This window comes from Gymnoscopelus microlampas, assembly GCF_963454915.1.
Source record: "Gymnoscopelus microlampas genome assembly, chromosome: 20".
Taxonomy (NCBI): Eukaryota; Metazoa; Chordata; class Actinopteri; order Myctophiformes; family Myctophidae; genus Gymnoscopelus; species Gymnoscopelus microlampas.
In genome coordinates this window covers 19,419,044-19,439,265 of record NC_139957.1, presented here as the reverse complement: position 1 = coordinate 19,439,265, position 20,222 = coordinate 19,419,044, and the positions used below count along the sequence as shown (strand labels likewise).

At 41.0% G+C, this 20,222-nt stretch overlaps 1 protein-coding gene across 3 annotated transcripts; it reads left to right on the top strand.

Annotated features, from left to right (window-relative positions):
- The first annotated feature begins 810 nt into the window (after window positions 1-810).
- On the top strand, window positions 811-18,988 carry asxl2 (ASXL transcriptional regulator 2). Of its 3 annotated transcripts, none has more exons than XM_084045309.1 (12): window positions 811-979; window positions 3,773-3,855; window positions 5,121-5,229; window positions 5,811-5,952; window positions 8,841-8,959; window positions 9,903-10,023; window positions 10,175-10,321; window positions 10,787-10,947; window positions 11,329-11,425; window positions 11,553-11,658; window positions 13,475-14,456; window positions 14,585-18,988. In XM_084045309.1, exons 1-12 carry the CDS (start codon window positions 923-925, stop codon window positions 16,460-16,462), a joined length of 4,002 nt encoding a protein of 1,333 aa, XP_083901435.1. In that variant the 5' UTR covers window positions 811-922; the 3' UTR covers window positions 16,463-18,988. The 3 variants fall into 3 exon arrangements, with proteins under 3 accessions (XP_083901435.1, XP_083901434.1, XP_083901436.1); XM_084045308.1 differs by having other exon boundaries at window positions 11,308-11,425; XM_084045310.1 differs by lacking the exons at window positions 811-979; window positions 3,773-3,855; window positions 5,121-5,229; window positions 5,811-5,952 and adding an exon at window positions 8,465-8,603 and having other exon boundaries at window positions 11,308-11,425.
- Window positions 18,989-20,222: the final 1,234 nt, after the last annotated feature.

Below are 20,222 nucleotides of genomic sequence, written 5' to 3'. Positions count from 1 at the left end.
TTTAAGATAAGCTCCAGATTGCAGCTTTAATAACTGTAACTCAGAGTTAAATTAACACTCAGGATTTTAGAGTGTGACTGTGTTTTCTTGCCCTACAGTGTCCTCTAGGAATAGCACAACCCAAATAATACTAATAAAACTTTGCGATAATTCAAAAGCACCAGTTACAAGTATTTTGGGTGGTGGGGGTCTTTAAATCCTTAATGATGGATTTACTGATCTACTTTACTTTTCTCAAAATACCAATGATGTAGCGTAGCCTTATCACTGTACTGCTGACAATAGGTTAACATAAGAGTTCTTTTGAATAATTACATTGTCATGACGCCCAAAATTGGAAAATGTGTGCAAGTTCAAATGTAGGGGGAAGACTGTCCCCAAATTATGGTGAACTCTAGTTAGCCCATAGGTTATCAATGTTATGATGGGTTGTTCATTGTTGCTTCTGCCCCTCACTGTTGCTAGATTGTATGAGCAAAACATTTTGTGAATAAAATTGTGATGCTTTCTTGATTAGCTGCCTTATTTTTCTTAAGGTTGTGAAATTGTGCAAAATCCATTTGCTTACACATCAGAATAAACATTGAAGAATGGAATATGACTATTCATTATTATTATTATTAATTACTACGTAATTATTAAGTCATAATTGTTGATGGTCGTCCTGTGTGATTACAATTTTCGCGATGTTATGATCATGCACATTGCATACGGTACATGAGAAAACTCAGGAGGACTTTGAAATGACAGCAGCCATACAGTAAGATGACGTCTCTCTCGGAGTCACATGACACACTCTTTACAGTAAAGTCCAACATGGCAGACGGGGAGAGGAGCTTACGCGGTAACTAAAGCAACATTTCAACAGAAACACAGACGGACACGTTCAACACTAAACGCCGATCCGCGCAAGACGGCGACGATGAGGGAGAGGCAGAAGAAAAAGAAGGGGAGGACGTGGGCAGAAGCAGCCAAGACGGTATCCAATCCATACCGTTCTTTTTTTTTTACTAATCCGCCCGTGTGTTTGTGGTTGTTTTCCTTGCAGCTCTGATCCCACTTGTGCAAGTGTGTTTATGAGTTCACTTCATGACCTGGACTTGTTGTACGATGGTGTCGCTCGCCGACAAGAGCCGATCGGCAAGCTCACGCCGTCGCCTGAGCTTGCCGATCGGCTCTTGTCGGCGAGCGACACCATCGTACGACGACGTAGTAGGAATAAAATTAGTTTTGAACGCTGCGTCCGCGGCCGGCGACGAGGCCTGTGTGTGTGGACGGGGATCCACGTTTGGACGTTGGTTCCACGGTCACGGCTGTTCGTCGCTCTACAAAAATGATTCAACTGGGGGGGGAGAAAAAAAAGTGTAGTAGACGCGACCCGCGTCATTTTTGTCGCGAGACACGACGCTCGTTCGACGTACATATTATTAAGCTTTATAAAAAACAAAACAAGCTAATGTCTGTTGTTGTATCCAGCCTTGAAGATGTGTACTTGGTTTCAGACCAGTGTTTTCTTGTTGTATGTGCACCCAAACCCGTGTGTGTCGTGTCTAGACAGTCAGTGACAGACATGTCTCATACATTGTGAAGTTAGCTAAAGTAAACTCTCCTTAATAATCAAAACATGTCAAAGTGTTTCGCCTTAGTTAAGCTAGCTGTGCTAGCAACCAGTGTTGCCAGGTTTTGGGAGAGAAATAAGCAACCAGGTCTATGAAAAGAAGCCCTAAAAAAGCGAGCCCTTCGCCCTTTAAACACACACATTGGCTGTTTGAAAAGCTTTATAGATCTGCTATTTTCAAAAAAATCTTGAAAACTATTTGACATTTTAAAGGGAAACTAGGTAACTTTTAACTTTTATATATCTATATATAAATAATTTAGCCCTCATTTCCCTCTATCAGCCACTATATTATTGTGCCGGTGTGTTTCCTTGCAGAAAGACACATCCCTCTGGCTGTAACAAGCCCAATAAACCGCAACCCCCATCTACCAATATTTACATGCCACTTGACAGAAAAATAAGCCCAACGTTGCTTATAATAAGCGGACATGGCAACACTGATAGCCACTTAGCTGTCCACATAGCTACTGTACTACTATGGCTCGTTCTGGCTGACCTAGCTAATCTCTAACATGCGAACGTAGCGAGATATAATCAATACTTGCCATAGGACTAAAGTATTTACAGTCTTGCAAGTGTAGTAGTGCTAAATCACATAAATTAACGTAACAATGTTGCTTTTGTGATTAAAAACACTGAACAGTATTATTGTTTACCTAGGCAGTGGTTCTCAAACTTTTACATTTCAAGGTCTCCCCTTAACTCTGAAGGTATACAATGGTTCCATTTGTATACTGTCAGAGCTACAGACTAGTAAGGGTCATTCTAGACCCCCCTAAAGGAACCCAGAGAGTCCCTGGATTCCACTTTGAGAACCACTGCTCTAGGGTTGCTCTGTTCACATCAATATACTTGGGTTGGATGACTGTTTTCTTACAGACAAAGTTAACTTGTATGCAGATAGTTGCCTAAATATATGAGCTAAATAAAACAAACAAAAAAAACTAGGAGGACATTTGGGGGAAATATCAGATCCACAAGTTCATAATGCAATGCTATCTGTTGGGACTTGGGAGCTTATAGAGCCGATATTTTCGCTATTTGACATGCAATGAAGTATTGTGGTTTAACTGAGACATGGTTAAGTGACTACTGTCAAAACACATCTGCTGTCATTCTATGCATCCTCTCACAGTGATGGAAGATGTCTCAGTATGTCATTGCCCCTCTGCAGAATATCAAGGTAGCTAGCAGTAGGTTACAAACATGATAATATTGCCAATGAATGACTGCATCCTCAGTCAGGAGGATCCCTCCCAAATACCAAAAGCATTTGCCTAGATTCAGTACTTTCCATCACCAGAATAATTTACTGCAAAGTACAGAACATGTCCACTTGGGGGTCAAGTTCATGCTATAACAGTAGAAAAGCACACCTTCATTCATACTGAAGTCTGTACGCATGTATGTGTCTTTGTTATTGTGGGCATTTTCAATATTGTGCAATTATGCCAGAGGCAAGGGAATTTGTTACCACAGATGTTATTTCAAACTGCTGTTAACGCAAAGATTAGATTTCTGTGGATTCCCCAGCTCCAGCCCAAGCTGTCAAAATTAGGTAAAGCTGCACTATGTCAATTTCCTCTTCTACCCCAGATTTGAATCCGGTTTAGTGCGCTAGTGCTGACATTTTTACCATTGAGCTAATCGAGCCTGCCTGCTTGTTCAGGGGATAAATTGAATCTTGATCATCGGGTCAGAACTCATGTCAGATCCTGTGTCTAGGTGAGACATGACTTTTGACACCCTCTAAATGTCTCAATAGAAGAGCAGGGAGACAAAATACAACCGCCCCAATTGTATAAGTTATATTGTATTAACATACTCTACCATACAGATTGGACAAAATTACATGTTATTAATTTAAAAAGAAATTACATTGTGCCGCTTTAATGCCACTCTTATAACTTAACAAACCGATTTTGAAAACTGTTGTCATGTTGACTTTGTTGCAACCCATAGGCTAACCCAAGGCATATTTAAATGACATTTTGATAGCTACTGTAGCTACTACTCCATAAAGGTGTATTATTTAGAATTATAGTTTATTAAACCAATTACATTAGTTTATGCTGCACAGCATAGTCAAACAGCATTTGCATCATTGTAATTTTGAGGTCCTTATAAAACAGTGTGTTTCATTTCTTTCAGGTTTTGGAGAAGTATCCAAACACGCCCATGAGCCATAAAGAGATCCTGCAGGTCATCCAAAGAGAAAGGCTTAAAGAAATTAGGTAAATAATAATTCTAGTTCCTTTATTTCTGGCAGTATCAGTCTTATCATCATGGCAAATGTTGTTCATGCTGGGTCCATAGCGTCATAAGAAGCAGTGCGTCTTTCTCCTTCGTTTATTGATGCTCATGTCATGTCATTTCCTTCAACTTGTTTGCATAGTGGTGATTATTTCACTCAAATTCTAATTCTATCATTTCTTTTTGTTTCATTGTCACTGTTCTCATCCAGAAGGTAAGAAAAAAGCTAGACCCCACCCCCCACCTGCCCACCAACTTTACCCGTTAACCAACTCACTGCAATGCCATTTTGTTTTGTCTTACCTTGTGCATGTTATTAACAATAACATGTCTTTCGTTCAGTTTTGTTTCGTTGTGTAACTAGACCTGTAAGCCCAACCTTTATTCAGATTTGCTAAACGCATCTGAATTCAGCTGTTGCATAAAAATAAATTGGTTTCTACCCAGAAGCAATTAAGAATTTGCATCGTCTTATGGACCTTTAGTTAATAAAGATAAGCTGTCAGAAATGTTGGTAAGAAATTTAATTTTACGGAATAAAAAGCCTAGTTCAAAACGTGTTTTTTCCAAAGAAATAATCTGGCAAATTTTAGCCAACTACATCTGTAAGCACCCTGCTAGTGAACAGTGAATTAGCAGCAGCAATTGTGTTCCTTATCAGTCATGAAGAAATATTGTTCACAATAACAAAATATTAACACAATAGTTATTGTCTCTCTTGGGAAGAAACATTTTGTGTGTTTATTTTCCTATGGAAACTGTTCAGGCTGAAAATCTAAATTGTATTAGCTTTTTATGCAACAGTTTTACAGTATGTCATGGCAGTCTAACGCTTAATTTATGCTTAAGTGAAAAAGTGCCATGCGACATGACATGAAATGACTTTTCAGTTTAAAAAAAAATACTTTTTAACTGAAAAAGTTAAAAATACATAATTGTTGTCAAGCTACAGGTCTCATGACGTTTTTGCCAATGCATAAATTAGGCTTAATTAATGAATTTCAGATTGTTGTACTGCTTAGATCAACCAAGTTTATGCATTTGATTCTTTATATAGCAAACATTCAAATGCCTTCCAGTGACACTGATATGAATTTGAGTTGAAGTGATGTTTTCCCTCTTAATGCATGATAGCTTTTCCCACCGAGATACCAGAACAGGTTTTCTTTCCTTTACAGCACCCTCGCAGCCGTCTTTTTTAACGGTGAAACAGATGTTTAATTTGCATTTCTCTTTTATGATCTAGTGGAACCTCCCCATTGGCATGTCTCAATGCAATGCTACACACAAACTCCCGTGGTGAGGAGGGATTATTCTACAAAGTTCCTGGCCGAATGGGAGTCTACATCTTGAAGGTTAGCATGACAATAAGATATCTTTGAATCAGAATCACCTTTATTGGCAGATACATTTGCATATACTAGGACGTTGACTTGATGTACAGGGTAAACAGAAGTCAATTCTCCACAAGCAGAATAAAACACCAGCCAACAGGATGTACATTTAGTCTGTGGCTGTTCAGTTTGCCTACTGTACCAGCCACTTTGGCAGCCCTCCAAAAATAATAATAAAGAAATAATAAAATGGTAGCGCTCTTAAAAGTAACTGGTGGGAAAACAATCCTAATAGGGTGTATGTTCATGGTCATAACAGCACTTAAAAGATAAGTAACAATCATATTTCACACACAAGCAGTCGAGCACACATTTACGCACGCACACACACACACACACACACACACACACACACACACACACACACACACACACACACACACACACACACACACACACACACACACACACACACACACACACACACACACACACACACACACACACACACACACACACACACACACACACACACACACACACACACGCACGCGCTGTTGTACCTGTAACAAATAGGTAATTAATATATGCATGTTATGCAGACGGACGTCTCGGATGTGGCCAAAGAGCTGTCCGAAGAAGGCTCTGAAGACAGCAGCGACAATCTCTCTGATTCCCGAAGCACAGAATACAACAGCAATTCCAATGCACCAGAGGGCAGAAGGGGAAGGTGGAGACGGAGAGGTACTGTGCATATTTGCTTAGAAATTCAGAATGTATACTTTACATGTTCCATGACTCATTGGTCAGTGAATGATCACTCACCATGTATTATAGCTGCATTAGTCTTTATGTACAAGTCCATCGTGGATTTCAAAAAGTAGCAGCAGATTTTGGTAGTAGATTTCACCTCAGATTCGTGTCTGTCTTGCTGTGTGATATATATATATTATTTATTTTCCCAATGCTATTATAGAAAATACCAATGAAATAATACTGTGTGTGCTACCTCAATATATACCCCCTGCTGCGTTTGACCAGTGTGATTACTCATTACTCAAGTATTCAGGATATTTGGTATTCAGTATTCAATTCAGTATTCAGGTTTGGTATGTTTTATTTTCCTTTCCTAGAACAGTTCTGGTTGCATTTCTTTATTTTACCAGGATAGGGTGACTATCCTGAGTGCACCTGCACCCATCCTTAACGCTCACATAGTCTCACACATTCCCACTTGGGAAGTTCAATAGGGGGGGCCTTGCCTAATGACACCATAATGGTAGTTGTGGAGAGAGGATAGACCATTGGTCATTCCAGCTAGATTCATTTTTCCCATTTCCAAAAATATTTATATCAATTAATTTAAGCCTAGAATCAAGCCATCCAGGATCCTGGCGAATCATGACCATAAAACATTTGATTCTGTGCAAAAACGTTTTTGAATATTTCATTATATTATACTATATTTAATAAATACCCTTTGTTTTGTGGTTTTCAAAAAAATAATGATCACAGAATCAAACGTTTTATGGTCATGAATCACCAGGATCCTGGATGGCTTGATTCTAGGCTTAAAATAATTGGAAAAATTAATGCTCCAGTCCTCATTGACTTACATTGTATAGTGAAGCAATGTAAGTCAATGTAAGCCTCTTCGCCCAGCTATCGCCAGTAGTTGCCGGCTCTCATAGACATATAATGCACTGCCGGAGAATACTATCCTGAATCGCCCGCTGTTAAAACGCACCGTCAGAGTCACTCTTTTAGCCCATAAATGAACACAAACAAAGCTGATTCAGACAATATAGAGCATCACCAAACCCAGCACTGTTTTTTTTATTATATAAAAATGTCAACTTCCTGTTGATTTTACTATTTGAAGATCCGGATCCGTGGATCCAGTCTTGCGAAATTAACAGGAAGCTAACATTTTTATTAAAAAAACAAACAGTACTGGGTTTGGTGATGCTCTATACTGTCTGAATCAACTTTTTTTATGTTTGTTTGCATGCTAAAATAGTGACTTTGAGAGCTGTTTCAGTGTACAATGTAAGTCAATGAGGAGCATATTTAGAATTATCCATTTCTAATCAATGGAGCAATTATTTTGGATTTCTTGTCCACCTTTGGAGTAACATCATGGCAAGGTAACTACACAACCCAAACCTCTACCAAAGTGGTCTTGCCCTTTAAATTAACATTGATTTTACAATATAAATTGGGGTCCCGGAGATAGAAATGACATTAAATGGGGGTCTGTAGCCTAATGCATGTCAAAGTGGGGGTCCTTGAAATTAAAATGGTTGAGAATCACTGCCGTAAAAATCTTCTCTTATGGGGGGGTCTCTGGCATATCTTTTCAAATGGGGGTCCGAGGGCTAATAAGTGCTAGGTTTTCATGTATTTTATATGTCGTTATCAGGGCGTCCTTGAAAAAGAGAGCTTGCTCTCAATGGACTTCCCTGAATAAATAAAGGAAAAAGAAAGAAAGAAAGTGTCAATTTGGGGGTCCTTGACATGAAAAGATTTCACCATATATACACCATATATCTTCATGAAAAGCGTTGTGATCTTGTAGATCTGCTAGTTTTGCATAATGTTTGCCTATTTCTGCAGAATATTAGCCTATTACAACATGGCCAGGGTAGGGATGATAGGGTTCAAGTTGTTATTACCCTTCCAGAACTGTACTGCTGCCCCTGTAGGTGTTGTACAACTGTAGAACCAAATAAGAAAATGGAAACATGGTTATGAGAAGACCCAGGTTGGCTATACTGGGGATATACAATATCAGGCAGACAGGCACTGATATAGGCAATAGGCATACACATTCATTCATGACACGTAGATTTTTTTGTTTGATTTGTTGGTACTAGTAAGTTTACACTGATGTAAAGAGCTATAATATTTTATGTCTCAATAAAAGTAATCTATTTATTGCCAACAGAGTAGTTTGTGGTTATTCATCACGATGACATAACAGTCAAGGTTTTTTGGCTTCTGTTTTTCTTGTGTCTGCTGTACATACGGTTTCAGACCACTTCTTTAGCTTACTGTAACTGCACCTGATAAACAAGAGCAGCTTCAGTAGAAGACTCTTTTGCCCAAGTATACATTTTGTTTATTTGAGGCAATGCTGTTATTGGCTCTCATTACTGCTCCCTGCCACTTGAATATTTTGAGCGAGTGTTGAAACAGGAAACTGTATTTTCTCAGTTTGACCCGTGACCACTTCCTCATTATGCATGTTAGAAACTGGCGAGCAAATAACCTTGGCACAGAGCAGGGTGGGAGGATGACTCTTGACTCTTTCTATTTGTGAGATAATCTATGCAAAGAGCCAAGAGTTCAAATGCTAAGAAAACCACCTAAAAGACACCAGCAGCTCTGCTACGGTATGTGGAAACTTTGCACATCTGTGAGAGATGAGGAAATAGCCATCTATGCCGCGAGGCTTTTAGGCCATTTTGATTTTGATAATCAGTTATTCTAGAATAGTAATGCCATAGGCCTAGTTGTGTATCTTAATGGTTTTAACTTTCATCAAAACAATGGCGCTGTGTGAAAAGTCAGTATGGCTCCCTCAGGGTGCGTATTTTGTAACATCTACTTTGCGCTTTTTGTTTTCTTAGTCCCCTCCAAGCTGCAGTCGCAGCCCTCGTCTCCACAGCCTCGATGCTCGTCACCCTCTGTCCCTGCCAGCAAGCTCATCTCTCCTTCTCAGAAACACAGCAAGAAAGCCCTGAAGCAGGTACATGTCTTTGTTTTCTGCAATTACTAACATGGCACTGTTGCAGCACCATTACAATATCTTGCAGTCTGTTGGTTTCTTCAGTGGTCTGAAAAAGGATTGTTTTGAATAGCACACATGCCACAATTAATATTAGTTGTTCTTTTGCCTCTAATCCTTGTTAATCTGTAATATCAAAATACGTTTTTATTTTTACATTCTTTGCTGCTCTACATTTTCACTAAATGCCTGAGCACACAATTTTGGTGATAGGTTTTCACACAGGCTCTCGTTATGCTCAATTCCCAGTGTGTTACTTAGACATCTTGTGCTGGTTATTTAAAAACAATGGGGTGTCAGGGGAAAAAATGCTTATAGCTGGTTTTATTAATGTTCTCATAATCCACCCCTTCAACATTTTCCTATTGGCTGCCTCATGCCTTTTGTGTTGCATGTAATTAGATTTCACTTGATTGCACAGATTGTAATTCGCTCCATCTGCACTCCTGTGGAAATGTTCAGCTAAAGACCAATTGCCTTGGTTTATTAGGCTACTGAAACCCTAGTAAGATGAAGGTTTGGCTAAAATGTGAGGTATTGTACTTATTATGCCCCCACCGCCCCACCCCTTTTTTGTAATTACTTTTCATTTGTAATTTATTACATGTTTCAATCATTTGAAAAGAAAGGAAAAGCATGTCATCAATTGTTCTGGAATCTGTTGGTTATCTTCATATCATAATTTGTGATTGTGAAGTTATGCAACACATTTCATTGGAACACCATTTTAAACTGTTATTCAAGCAGGCGAGCAGACTAGTAAGAATACATTCTTATTTACAGCAACAGACTGAAGGAGTCGCTGCAGCAAGGGGAGGGAGGGCACACAGACTTGTTTTGAACATTTCTTATCATTGTGCTTTCGTTCCTTCCTTAATGTCTTTTTTTCTTTTGCTTGTTTTAGGCCTTGAAGCAGCAGCAACAAAGGAACCAGCGTAGGCAGGGTGGAATGGCTACTACCTCCAGCCCCAGACTACTCCTGAAGACGGTCAAAGATATGACTGACAACATTACTACAAAGACTAGTAAGTGGTAAATATTTCAGTTTAAACCAGCCCCAGGCCAGCACACCCAGCATATTTAGTTTAGCTTGGCAATGTAGTGTGGCACAGGATCTCCTACTACAAAAAGTCATCATTTCGTCGTAAAAAACAGCATAACTTTTATGATTGGCAGCATCACTATGGGAACTGAAACAGTCAGATCGCTGTCCTGCCAGCCCTCAGAACTCGTCCTCCAGTTCCTCTTCCTCTGTCAAAACAGAACCATGCCACACGGCTGCAACCAGGAAAATAGCCCCGAGGTCTAGTCGTCTCAATGCACGTGAGTACAAACGTCAAGCAGTTATATATTAAATTCCCCAGTATGATAGACATGTCATGTCATGTCTTCTCATGTCATGTCACAAACATGAAAGGTTTGTGTCAATAAATCGAAAATACCGTATATCGACATTGTTTCAAGGCAGGGGTCTTCAGCGTTTTTAAGGCCAAGGACCCCTTAGCTGAGAGATAGATGAAGCAGGGACCCCCACAACATATTGTATAACACTATGTTGCAGATTAAATCTTTTCATAGGAAAATAGCCGATCTACTAATTTTCAGATTTTGTTCAGCTATTTTCAGCTAATGTTCCTCACAGAAAAGGAATTCTAAAAAAAAATTCCTATCACACAAACATTTGTAACTACACCCTGTAGCAACTCTGAGGACCCCCTAGGGGTCCCAGACCCCTTGTTGAAGACCCCTGTGTTAAGGTTTATATCCCCTCCTTGTTTTGTTTTCCAGGGCAGCTGAAACGTAACAAGTGTGAAATAGATGTGGAAACTCCAGACTCCATCTTAGTCAACACCAACCTGCGTGCGATCATCAACAAGCATACCTTCTCTGTCCTGCCCACAGAATGTCAACAGAGGCTGCTCAAACTTCTACCCGAGGTCGACCAGCAGGTGGATCAAACATTTATGCAGCCTTGTTGTTCTTTTAAATAATCTTGTCACCGAGTGTGGAGAGAATACCTGGGAGACCTGGTGACACTATGTATTGCGTCATTTGGACCATGGTCCTGCAGGGGTCTGTACTTACTTAGCCCCTTCTTTTTTCCCTCTACACCAAATATCTTCCCCAAACTAGCTGATCTACAGGTTCACAACATGACACGGTGTGAGCTTGTAGATCTTCTATTTTCGCTGAATGGTCGCCCATTTTCACAGAATATTCGCCTATTATGACCTGCCCAGGCCCCAGAATAGGGATGATAGGGTTCTAATGGTTTATACATGGCTTACCATCTCACACTCCTAATACAGGCTACCCCCCCTTCTCCCCAGGCATGTATGGAGGGTCTTCTCAAGGTCACCAGTTCTGCCCTGAACAACGAGTTTTTCACATCGGCTGCACAGTCATGGAAGGAGAGGCTGGCTGAGGGTCAGTGTCACTGCACCCATGAACAAATAATGATTAAATTCACGAAGAAATGATAAGAACCCCACAAAATAGGGGATGTGAAAAGAGATCAAGTATAATGTAAAACATTTTCTCTTTGTTTTTTCAGGTGAGTTCACTCCAGAGTTACAGCTAAGAATGCGACAAGAAATTGAAAAGGAGAAAAAAGTGGAGCACTGGAAAGAAACCTTCTTTGAGAACTACTATGGTGAAAAGTAAGTCACACTTTAGCATGAATAGAAATGAATAGTTGAAACTGCATTGAACCTCCAACAATTAAAGTCCACTCCAACAAACAAAGCATTTGGTCGGACCTGTGGTTGTCGAGAACCAAAAATCCATGAATGTTTGTATGTCTGCGGGTCTATGGAGGACGCCCCAATCTCTCTGTTTGGGGGGGGGGAGGTGTAGGCAGCTTCCCTGATTGGTCAACCCAACCCATCGGCTTGACAGATGGGCCGAGCTTCGTGACACGTGTCATCAATAGTGGTAGTGTTCACAATAGAAGTGACAAGTCCATTCTTTTACAAATCAATGCACGAAATCTCTGTATCTGTCTGTCTGTCTGTCTGTCTGTGTGTTTGTATGTCTCCCATTTATGTCCATGTATGTCATCAACACAGCGTCAGCAGTTATAGACGACATCACGGATCATCGTAGCTCGATATTTCATATTGTAGTGGGTACTAGTACAGTGTGATTTGGGAACGTACGGGACCGGTTGGTAAACCCCGCCCCCCGAGTGGAATGAGGAGATTTTAGACTGCAGGAGCAGCTCTGTTAACCCTATAGAATATAGATGATATGTAGAATATATTGAGATAATGATTATTCTGGAATTGGTCGCTTTCATTGCTGTTTCCTCAGCAGAAAACCATCCGTTCCTTTTCTTTATTTCAATGGATTAAGTAACAGCCGTCTGCCAGCCTGCAGATGGATGGACCATGGATGCTATATTGATAATTCTCATCACCAAATGCCTAGTCTCAGTGGTCTGTACTGTCATATATCTCACGTGAGTAAAAAATTCCGCCAAAAATTAGAACGGTACATACCGCAAACTGTACAGGAAAATAAGGCATGTGAGAACGCCTCTCCTACTACACAAATGCACAAAAGCTGTCTTTTATATTGTGTTTTTTAGTAACAGTCTCCTGTCACTAACTGTGTGGCATAACATACAGCAAGGCCCACCTTTGTACCTTTGAAGCAGGCGTGATTCAGCCAGTGGAGACAGTCGGGGGCGGGGTTTGCCAACCGGTCCCGTACGTTCCCAAATCACGCACCAGTACCACACTGGGTACTCTGACAACAACTACAACAGGAATTTGAGTTCCCAACTTGCATCATTCCAAGTAGGCCAGTGCCTATTCATACCGTAAATAACACATTGATTGTAATATCTAACATTATTTTTACTGTGGTAATGGATACCGCAGTGGGTACTCTAGCAACGGGTACATCGACTACTCGACATACTTGTGTGGTCCCCGAGTATGTCTAGTTCTGTTTATGTACAAGGGTTGTTTAACTACAAATACTGTTTGATGGATCTTGTTGTCAAATGGCTTGGAGTTACTTTCTGTAATGGTAAACTGACCAAATTCCTGTGTAATTACATCATTTTATTTACATATTTGCACCATAACTAATTCATACAATAACTATTTATTAGTGTGCATCACAGCATCTCAAATCCCTCAAAACTTTAACTGAAAATGTGCCCACAATGTTAATAATAAAACATGAACAAATACATTTAAAATAAAAGTTAAAAATCATATTTAGCACATGTCCAATGTTTTAGAAACAAATGTATTGATAATGAAAATGTCCCACCAGTAAAGTGGCGCTTTTAAGCTGTGCTTTCCAGATAATTGTTTCTGTCAATGTGTTCCTGCTTGGAACAGAAAGCAGTGATTTGTTGATGTATGCAATGACAATAAGAATTTCTCGACCATTTTTACATACCACTTGTCTTCCTTTGTCTCTTTTAACACTCCTCCCCTCTCCCCTTTCTCTGGTGTGTAGTTCTGGGCTCAGCTATGAGGAATATAAAGAGCTGACAGAGGCTGATCTGAATCAAGAACCTGCCAGGCCCCAGTCTCCCGCCCACCGTACAGGACCTGCTATTCAAACACTGGAGAATCCCAAGGACACAAAGGATAGGAGCCAGTCTGCTGCTGCCTCTAGTAGAGACATGAAGTCAGCACCGTCACTATCACAGGAGCCTCCAAAGCCACAGCCTGCCCTGAAAGAGTCGGCCCCCACCACTATGGAGCCCATGAAGACACGGCGATCTCAGCTCATTGGGGATCGAAGGCTGTCCAGATCCGTGGCACCTGGACCTGCTCCAGTACCAGCATCTGTAATGACAGCACTCGCTGTGGAGACACCCGCCGAAGTTCCAGTGCCAGCACCCGTAATGACAGCACTCGCTGTGGAGAGACCCGCCGAAGTTCCAGTGCCAGCACCCGCAATGACAGCACTCGCTGTGGAGAGACCCGCCGAAGGTCCAGAGTCAGCACCCGCACTGACAGCACTCGCTGTGGAGAGACCCGCCGAAGTTCCAGTGCCAGCACCGGCAATGACAGCACTCGCTGTGGAGAGACCCGCCGAAGTGGATGCAGAAGAAGTCATTCCGCCTGAAAAGGACCACAAAGAGGACGTGAAAGAGGAGAAGGAGGATCTCCCTCAGTCTCCCGTGAAGAAAATCGTGCCACCAACGGCCACTTGTGAGTCAAAGGAAGACCTGCCAGCATCTGTGGATCAGCCTAACCGGCAGGAGAGTGAAGAGTCTTCATCAATTACCCTGGTGGCCACCGGCCCTGCAGAGTCACTGAAAAGGAAATCTTCCAGTGACTTGGAGATTGAACTGACCCCTGAGAAGAGGCCCCGGTTGTCCTCGGTTTCTTCAGTGTCCTCGGTTTCCTCTGTGTCTCCTTCAGCGTCATCCATGCCAAGCCCTGCCACACCGACTGCAACAACGAACCAGAGAGTTCCACCACTCAAGGTAGACAAATATTAGTCAATCGAAATTCCTTATTAACGTATTATAATGAGTTATTATGCATGTATGATTGATGTGTTGACTCTCATTGATATGTGCTCATAAAAGGATTTTTCTTTTCGCAACTGTAGATTCCAGTGTCACGAATTCTTCCCGTCCCATTGTCGCCAAGTCAAGTCTCGCCAAGGACGCCACTCCCCACCCCCCTCAGCAGTCCCGGCCGCACCGGTGCCCGTACTCTCGCCGACATCAAAGCCAAAGCTCAGCTTGCCCGAGCGCAGAGAGCAGCAGCGGCTGCAGCTGCTGGGACGTTCGGATGCAAAGGTGCAGTACCAGGCCCTGGGCCAGGGGGAGGCAGTAGTGAGCAGGGACAATCATCCCTGAGCCCCAGCCCAACATCATTAGAGTCATGCACTCGGTTACCAACCAACAGCAATCAGACCATCACACCTCCTTCCCACTCATCTGACCCCTTTGGTCAGATAAACCAGGTTCAGTCTCAAGCCTCTACCTTCAGCAGGGCTGATGATGAAAAACAGAAAGGTCAAGTGCTTGGTCCTTTAAATGTAGGGCTTCATAATGTCCAAAAGGCTATAGAATCATCATCAGTCCAACCAGGTACCTTTTCTGTGTGTGGTCTTAAGGGACTAGATATCCCTTTATCCACTGGATCAACCATCAGGTCCAGCTCCTGTATCCCTGCAAATAACCCACTTGTCACTCAGCTACTGCAGGGCAAAGAGGTTCCCCTGGAACAGATCCTTCCAAAGCCGTTGGCTAAGATGGAGGTCAAGGTAACAGGCTTACCATCTAGCAATAAGGGAAAGACATCACATGCAACCACCGGAGGGGACCACAAATCTGAAAAGCAGGTCTCTCACCAGCCCTCAGTAATGGCACGATCTGGGGTTTTCCAAGACTATGTGCGACATCAAAGAGAACTGCCTGATAAGGAGACCCAGGATCAGATACTACAGGCCTTGATGCAGAGGAAAGCCCAACAGAGCCAGCCTTATGGAGTCATTGCGCCTCCACAGCCCAGCCAGTACACGGTCAACCAACTGGGGCATGTGGAGGAACGCGAGGACAGGCCTAGGTTCTCTGTCGGCTTTCTGGGTCGTAAGAGGTTGGCCAGACCTGCTATGACGGGACATTACCTCCTCAATGTGTCTACATATGGCAGAGGGTCAGAGAGCAGCAGGAGGTTGCACCTGTCTGTCATCCCTAACACCACTGTGACCAACTTGAAGAGAGAAAACGCAGAAGGAGAGGAGGGAGGACCTAAGGATGAGGAGCCAGCCAGGAAACTTCTGTCTCCTCCTTCTGGGGTAAAGATGGAGCAGCATGGATACTCTGCAACAAAGTCAGATGAAGCGGTAAGCTTTCCACAGTGTTCTAGAGTAAAGACTGAACCTCTGCCAGTAGGCTGCGTATCAGAGGATGGTGCTGCCGGTGCAGATAACAGCGACAGTATGAGAGCCAAAGATGCCGGTCCCTTTCCTCAGTCCCAGCGGAGGCACCTCGAAACCAGCAATAGTAATCAAGGGAATTCCGAGCCATATCTCGTATCACCCCACATAGCAATGGACCCCAGTCACCAGCGCCGGACCGTATTTCAAACGCAGAGGACGCTCGATAATCAGGAGCCTGCAGTAGGTCCGTGCTACGGTGGCACTATCAGCATGTCAGTACCTCACACTTTGAACCACAGCACCGCTGCCTCCTCTGCCTCACTGTCAGGGGCTAGTGACGGTGGTGTCCACGGGAGCGTGATGTCCTTCTCAGTGACTGTTACTACCATACCTGCCGGTCACTCGTTAGACCACAGTAACCAGGGTGAGCCATCACCGGAACAGTCATTCATGGAGGGCTCCGGCATGGAGGATGTCCAATCTAAATGCTACTGCCGGCTAAAGGCGATGATCATGTGCAAGGGGTGCGGAGCTTTCTGCCATGATGACTGCATCGGCCCCTCTAAACTTTGTGTCTCGTGTTTAGTGGTACGATGATAGGAAAGTAATAATAATAGCGGGTTATTGTGATCTATTTGGTTTGTATTGCATCCATGCACAAAGTAGATACGTCATTCAGGATTGATAAACATCGGTTACCAGGCGTAAGGGACAGTAGCCGTACACCAGCATGTGGTTGCTATCAGTAAAGCAGGAATTCACACTGGATGTTCTTATGTTCCCCCAACAGCTGAGAAAAGTGGTTTGTTTTGTGCAATTTTGGTAGTAATGTTGATCAGTTTGATGCAAATCGGTAGTCTTTCAGATATGTGACAAATGTCAAATCTGGCAATTTTTTGCACTCAGATAGGGTTAGTGTGCTATATTTTTTTATATATGTTTGTAGTTTTTAAAAGAGGAGGGAAAATGAATGTTGCTATTTTTGTAGAATATAATGACTGTGTTGTGTTTTAGACTGACTCACTTTTTATTGTGGGGCCTAAGTTGGGATTGTTCAAAGACAAAAAAGGGCGTTAATGATAATCATTGGTTGTACAGTACCTCCTATTTGGTATCTATGTACAAGTGGCAGGGACGTGCAACTTTAAAGTAACTATTTTATATAAAACTGTATATTTAGTACTGAACACACTCAGATTTCAGAACTAGAAAATTCTATACTTTTAAAAAGAGATATTATTTAAAAATATATATAATTTTGAATGATACTTTATAAAAAAATATGTTATGAGGATTGCACATCACCTTGTTTTTACTAACAGTTACAGGGGAGAGCACTTGAAAAATCACCTACATATACCATAGTAATAATGTACAGCACTTAACACTCACATATGATGTAAAAGACATTTAAAAAAGGAAAAAAAAGGAGGAGGAGAGGAAGTTTAGATGTTTCTGGCCACGGTCATGTTCTAAGTCGGTTTCTACTGTGTGAGCGCATAATGCCTCCTCAAAAAAGCCTAGACTTGTAGATATGCTGTCTCTGATGTGTACTGTATACTCTCATCTGTTATCTGTTTGTAAAGCTACAGTAAATGTTATCCGTTACAAACGGTAGAAAATGACAAATGGAAAAAAAAAGAACACTCGAGGGAAGGGAAGAAAATGAAGATAATCGCTCATGGGCTTGTTTGTTTATTTTCTCTGTAAATATTTGCTCAGATTTGCCTAGATTTAGACCTTAATTTTCTTAATGTTGCACAGCTTGCTTGAGCATATCCATCTTATATGACAAAAGGATTTATACAGTGGAAAAGAGAAGAACAGCAAACATCAGTTTTGATCAAATGGCAAAAGCTATGTCATGGAACAATTAATTATTGCACAGTTAAGCTATACAAGATCATGGCGGTACAATATGACTCAGCAAGGCAGAAGTGAGTGTTTGTACTTGCTGATGGCAAATCAAAGAATTATTAATAATATTTTGAAATCTCACAGAGGTCCAACCTAGGCCTACGTTTTATAGCAATTATTTTAACGGTAATATGCCAAAGTCACCTTAAGCAGACAAAATAATCTGATTTTGTTTTTCATGTTTGACTAGTTAATCAAAGTAATATATTTTAATTAATATATTTTAATATACAAATCTATTTGCTAATTTAAGAAAAAAAAACATCAACAGGGTATTTACTATAATAATATACTGTGATTTTTGTTTAGAGTGGACAGACTACTTTTATAACTTAAATTGCCCAGTATTCTGATTCTTTATGGCCCAGGTTTTTTGAATGAATCTGTTTATTTTTCCAGAGGGAAGATTATCTAATATTTGTAGCCCTCAAACTGTCTGCTGTTTTAATAACTACAATATGTGAAATCAGTAGTGGTCATGTGCTTATTTAGGGAAACGGTCCTAATGAAAACAAGTATGTTTTACCAGTATATTTTAAGCATTTATCCAGACCCATTTTAATAGCTAGTTAATTAGTTTCTTAATGAGGGATAATGTCAGCTAGAAAATGCATTTAAGGTGGAGTTGTAGAATCCTATTGGTTCCCCCAATACTGAGGATGGACATTTGAAAATGAAAACTGATATTTGGTAGTATAAACGTGTTACATTTTAATTAACACCTGCCTTCTAATTTGGCTAATTTGATTGAATGTCTTTGTAATATTACAATGCTTATTTACTGATATGAAAATTGTGCTGCGGACTGGATTGCACTGTAAAAAAAAATGAAAATGAAAAAAATCAATCACAACCCCACAGGGCAGCTTGCATCTTAACATATTTGAGAGGGTTGAGAAAGCGATTACCCATTTGTCTCTCTTCTTTCATCATTGACTTTTAGTTATCTGTTGTTTGTGTGTGTGTGTGTGTGTGTACATCTAGAGGAGTACGCCATCAAGTTCACTGGGAAAAGTGTCAGGCAATCAGAAATGTTTTAAATTATCACATTTGTCATGAGGGGTGAATGTCTGTCTGTCATTATCGCTGTTTTGCATCGTCTAATGTCTCCATGTTAAAATGCGGTGAATGTAATATAGTAATCAGCACTTGTAAACAATTTATCGAAAGATATAGGCTATTATAAATAAATAACACAGAAGTAAATATGTTGACTGTGTGAATTATTTAAGTGTGATTAGCTCAGAAAAGAAGACACAGCCTAGGTTTTCATGCTAAAGTATAATGCAGTGGTTCTCAAAGTGGGGTCTGGGGACCCCCAGGGGTTCTTGAGGGGGTTCCAGGGGAGGTCCCCAGCAAAATGTGTTAATATAACATCAAAATCAGTTTTGCCACTTAAACCCTATAGGCCTACATCGGCTATTTGAAAATAGCAGATCTACAAGCTCACAACACACTGCATCGGGACACATTGTGAGCTTGTAGATCCGCAATTTTCCAAAAGATCTTGAAAGAAAAATGTAGACCTATTTTTGAAACATTTTAAACATAAATCTTGTGTGGGGGGGGCCCTGGCACAAAATATTTTCAGATGGGGTTCCGCGGCCAAATACATATTAATTTTAGAGTCCTGGACCTTGACTGACTTGACATGAAAAAGTTTGAGAACCACTGCTGTGAAATGAAGTGACGTCATAGCAGTTGTAGTGCGCCTTGCGTGCACACATGATGCGTGAATTATGTTTTGGATCCCATAGTCGGACCGGCCGTTGTGCAGTGATTGGCTAGTTAGTTGTCAGGCAACCACGTAATGATGTAAGTATTAAAAGAAAGGGAAAGTGAACATTTTTCACAATTATAATGGATGTATTAAACATTCAGATGTGACAGCATATTGGCTACTATGTGGACATAGTAACTCCAGTAACCATTTTAAGTATTTATGTATTCATTTTCAGGCAGCTGGGCTGCAGCTGCGTTTAAACCGTAAATTTTGCCCAAAAAAACAGCGGTTGCCTAGTAACAACTACATAACCAATCACAGCGCGACCCAGAGAGAGTCCCTTCGGTCTGTGGGATCTACTACACTAGTAAATAGCATCAGTGCAGCGTTGCCATGTCGGCTTATTATAAGCGACTTTGGGCTTTTTTTCTGTAAAGTTGCTTGTAAAAATTGGTAGTTGCGGGTTTTTGGGCTTGTTTCTAAAGTGTACTTGCTTTATTTATTTAAATAATATTAAATTAAATCATTATTTAAACCAGTGGTTCTCAAATATGTTCATGAAAATGTGCCACGGAGCATTTGTGTTGTTAGAATGTTTCGAAAAATATTATTTTATTGCAAGAGTTTTTGACAATAGCCGTTCTACAATCTTGAAGATCTTGTAGATCGGCTATTTTCAAACAGCCCGCGGTTTAAAGTGCTCATGTTTCTTCTTTT

What these genes read in the sequence shown, in the direction of transcription:
- asxl2 (XM_084045308.1), top strand. Translation starts at nt 923, where the DNA reads ATGAGGGAGAGGCAGAAGAAAAAGAAGGGGAGGACGTGGGCAGAAGCA. An exon ending in GGGCAGAAGCAGCCAAGACG is followed by an intron (nt 980 to 3,772) that starts GTATCCAATCCA and finishes CATTTCTTTCAG; the next exon opens with GTTTTGGAGAAGTATCCAAA. An exon ending in GGGAAGGTGGAGACGGAGAG is followed by an intron (nt 5,953 to 8,840) that starts GTACTGTGCATA and finishes TTGTTTTCTTAG; the next exon opens with TCCCCTCCAAGCTGCAGTCG.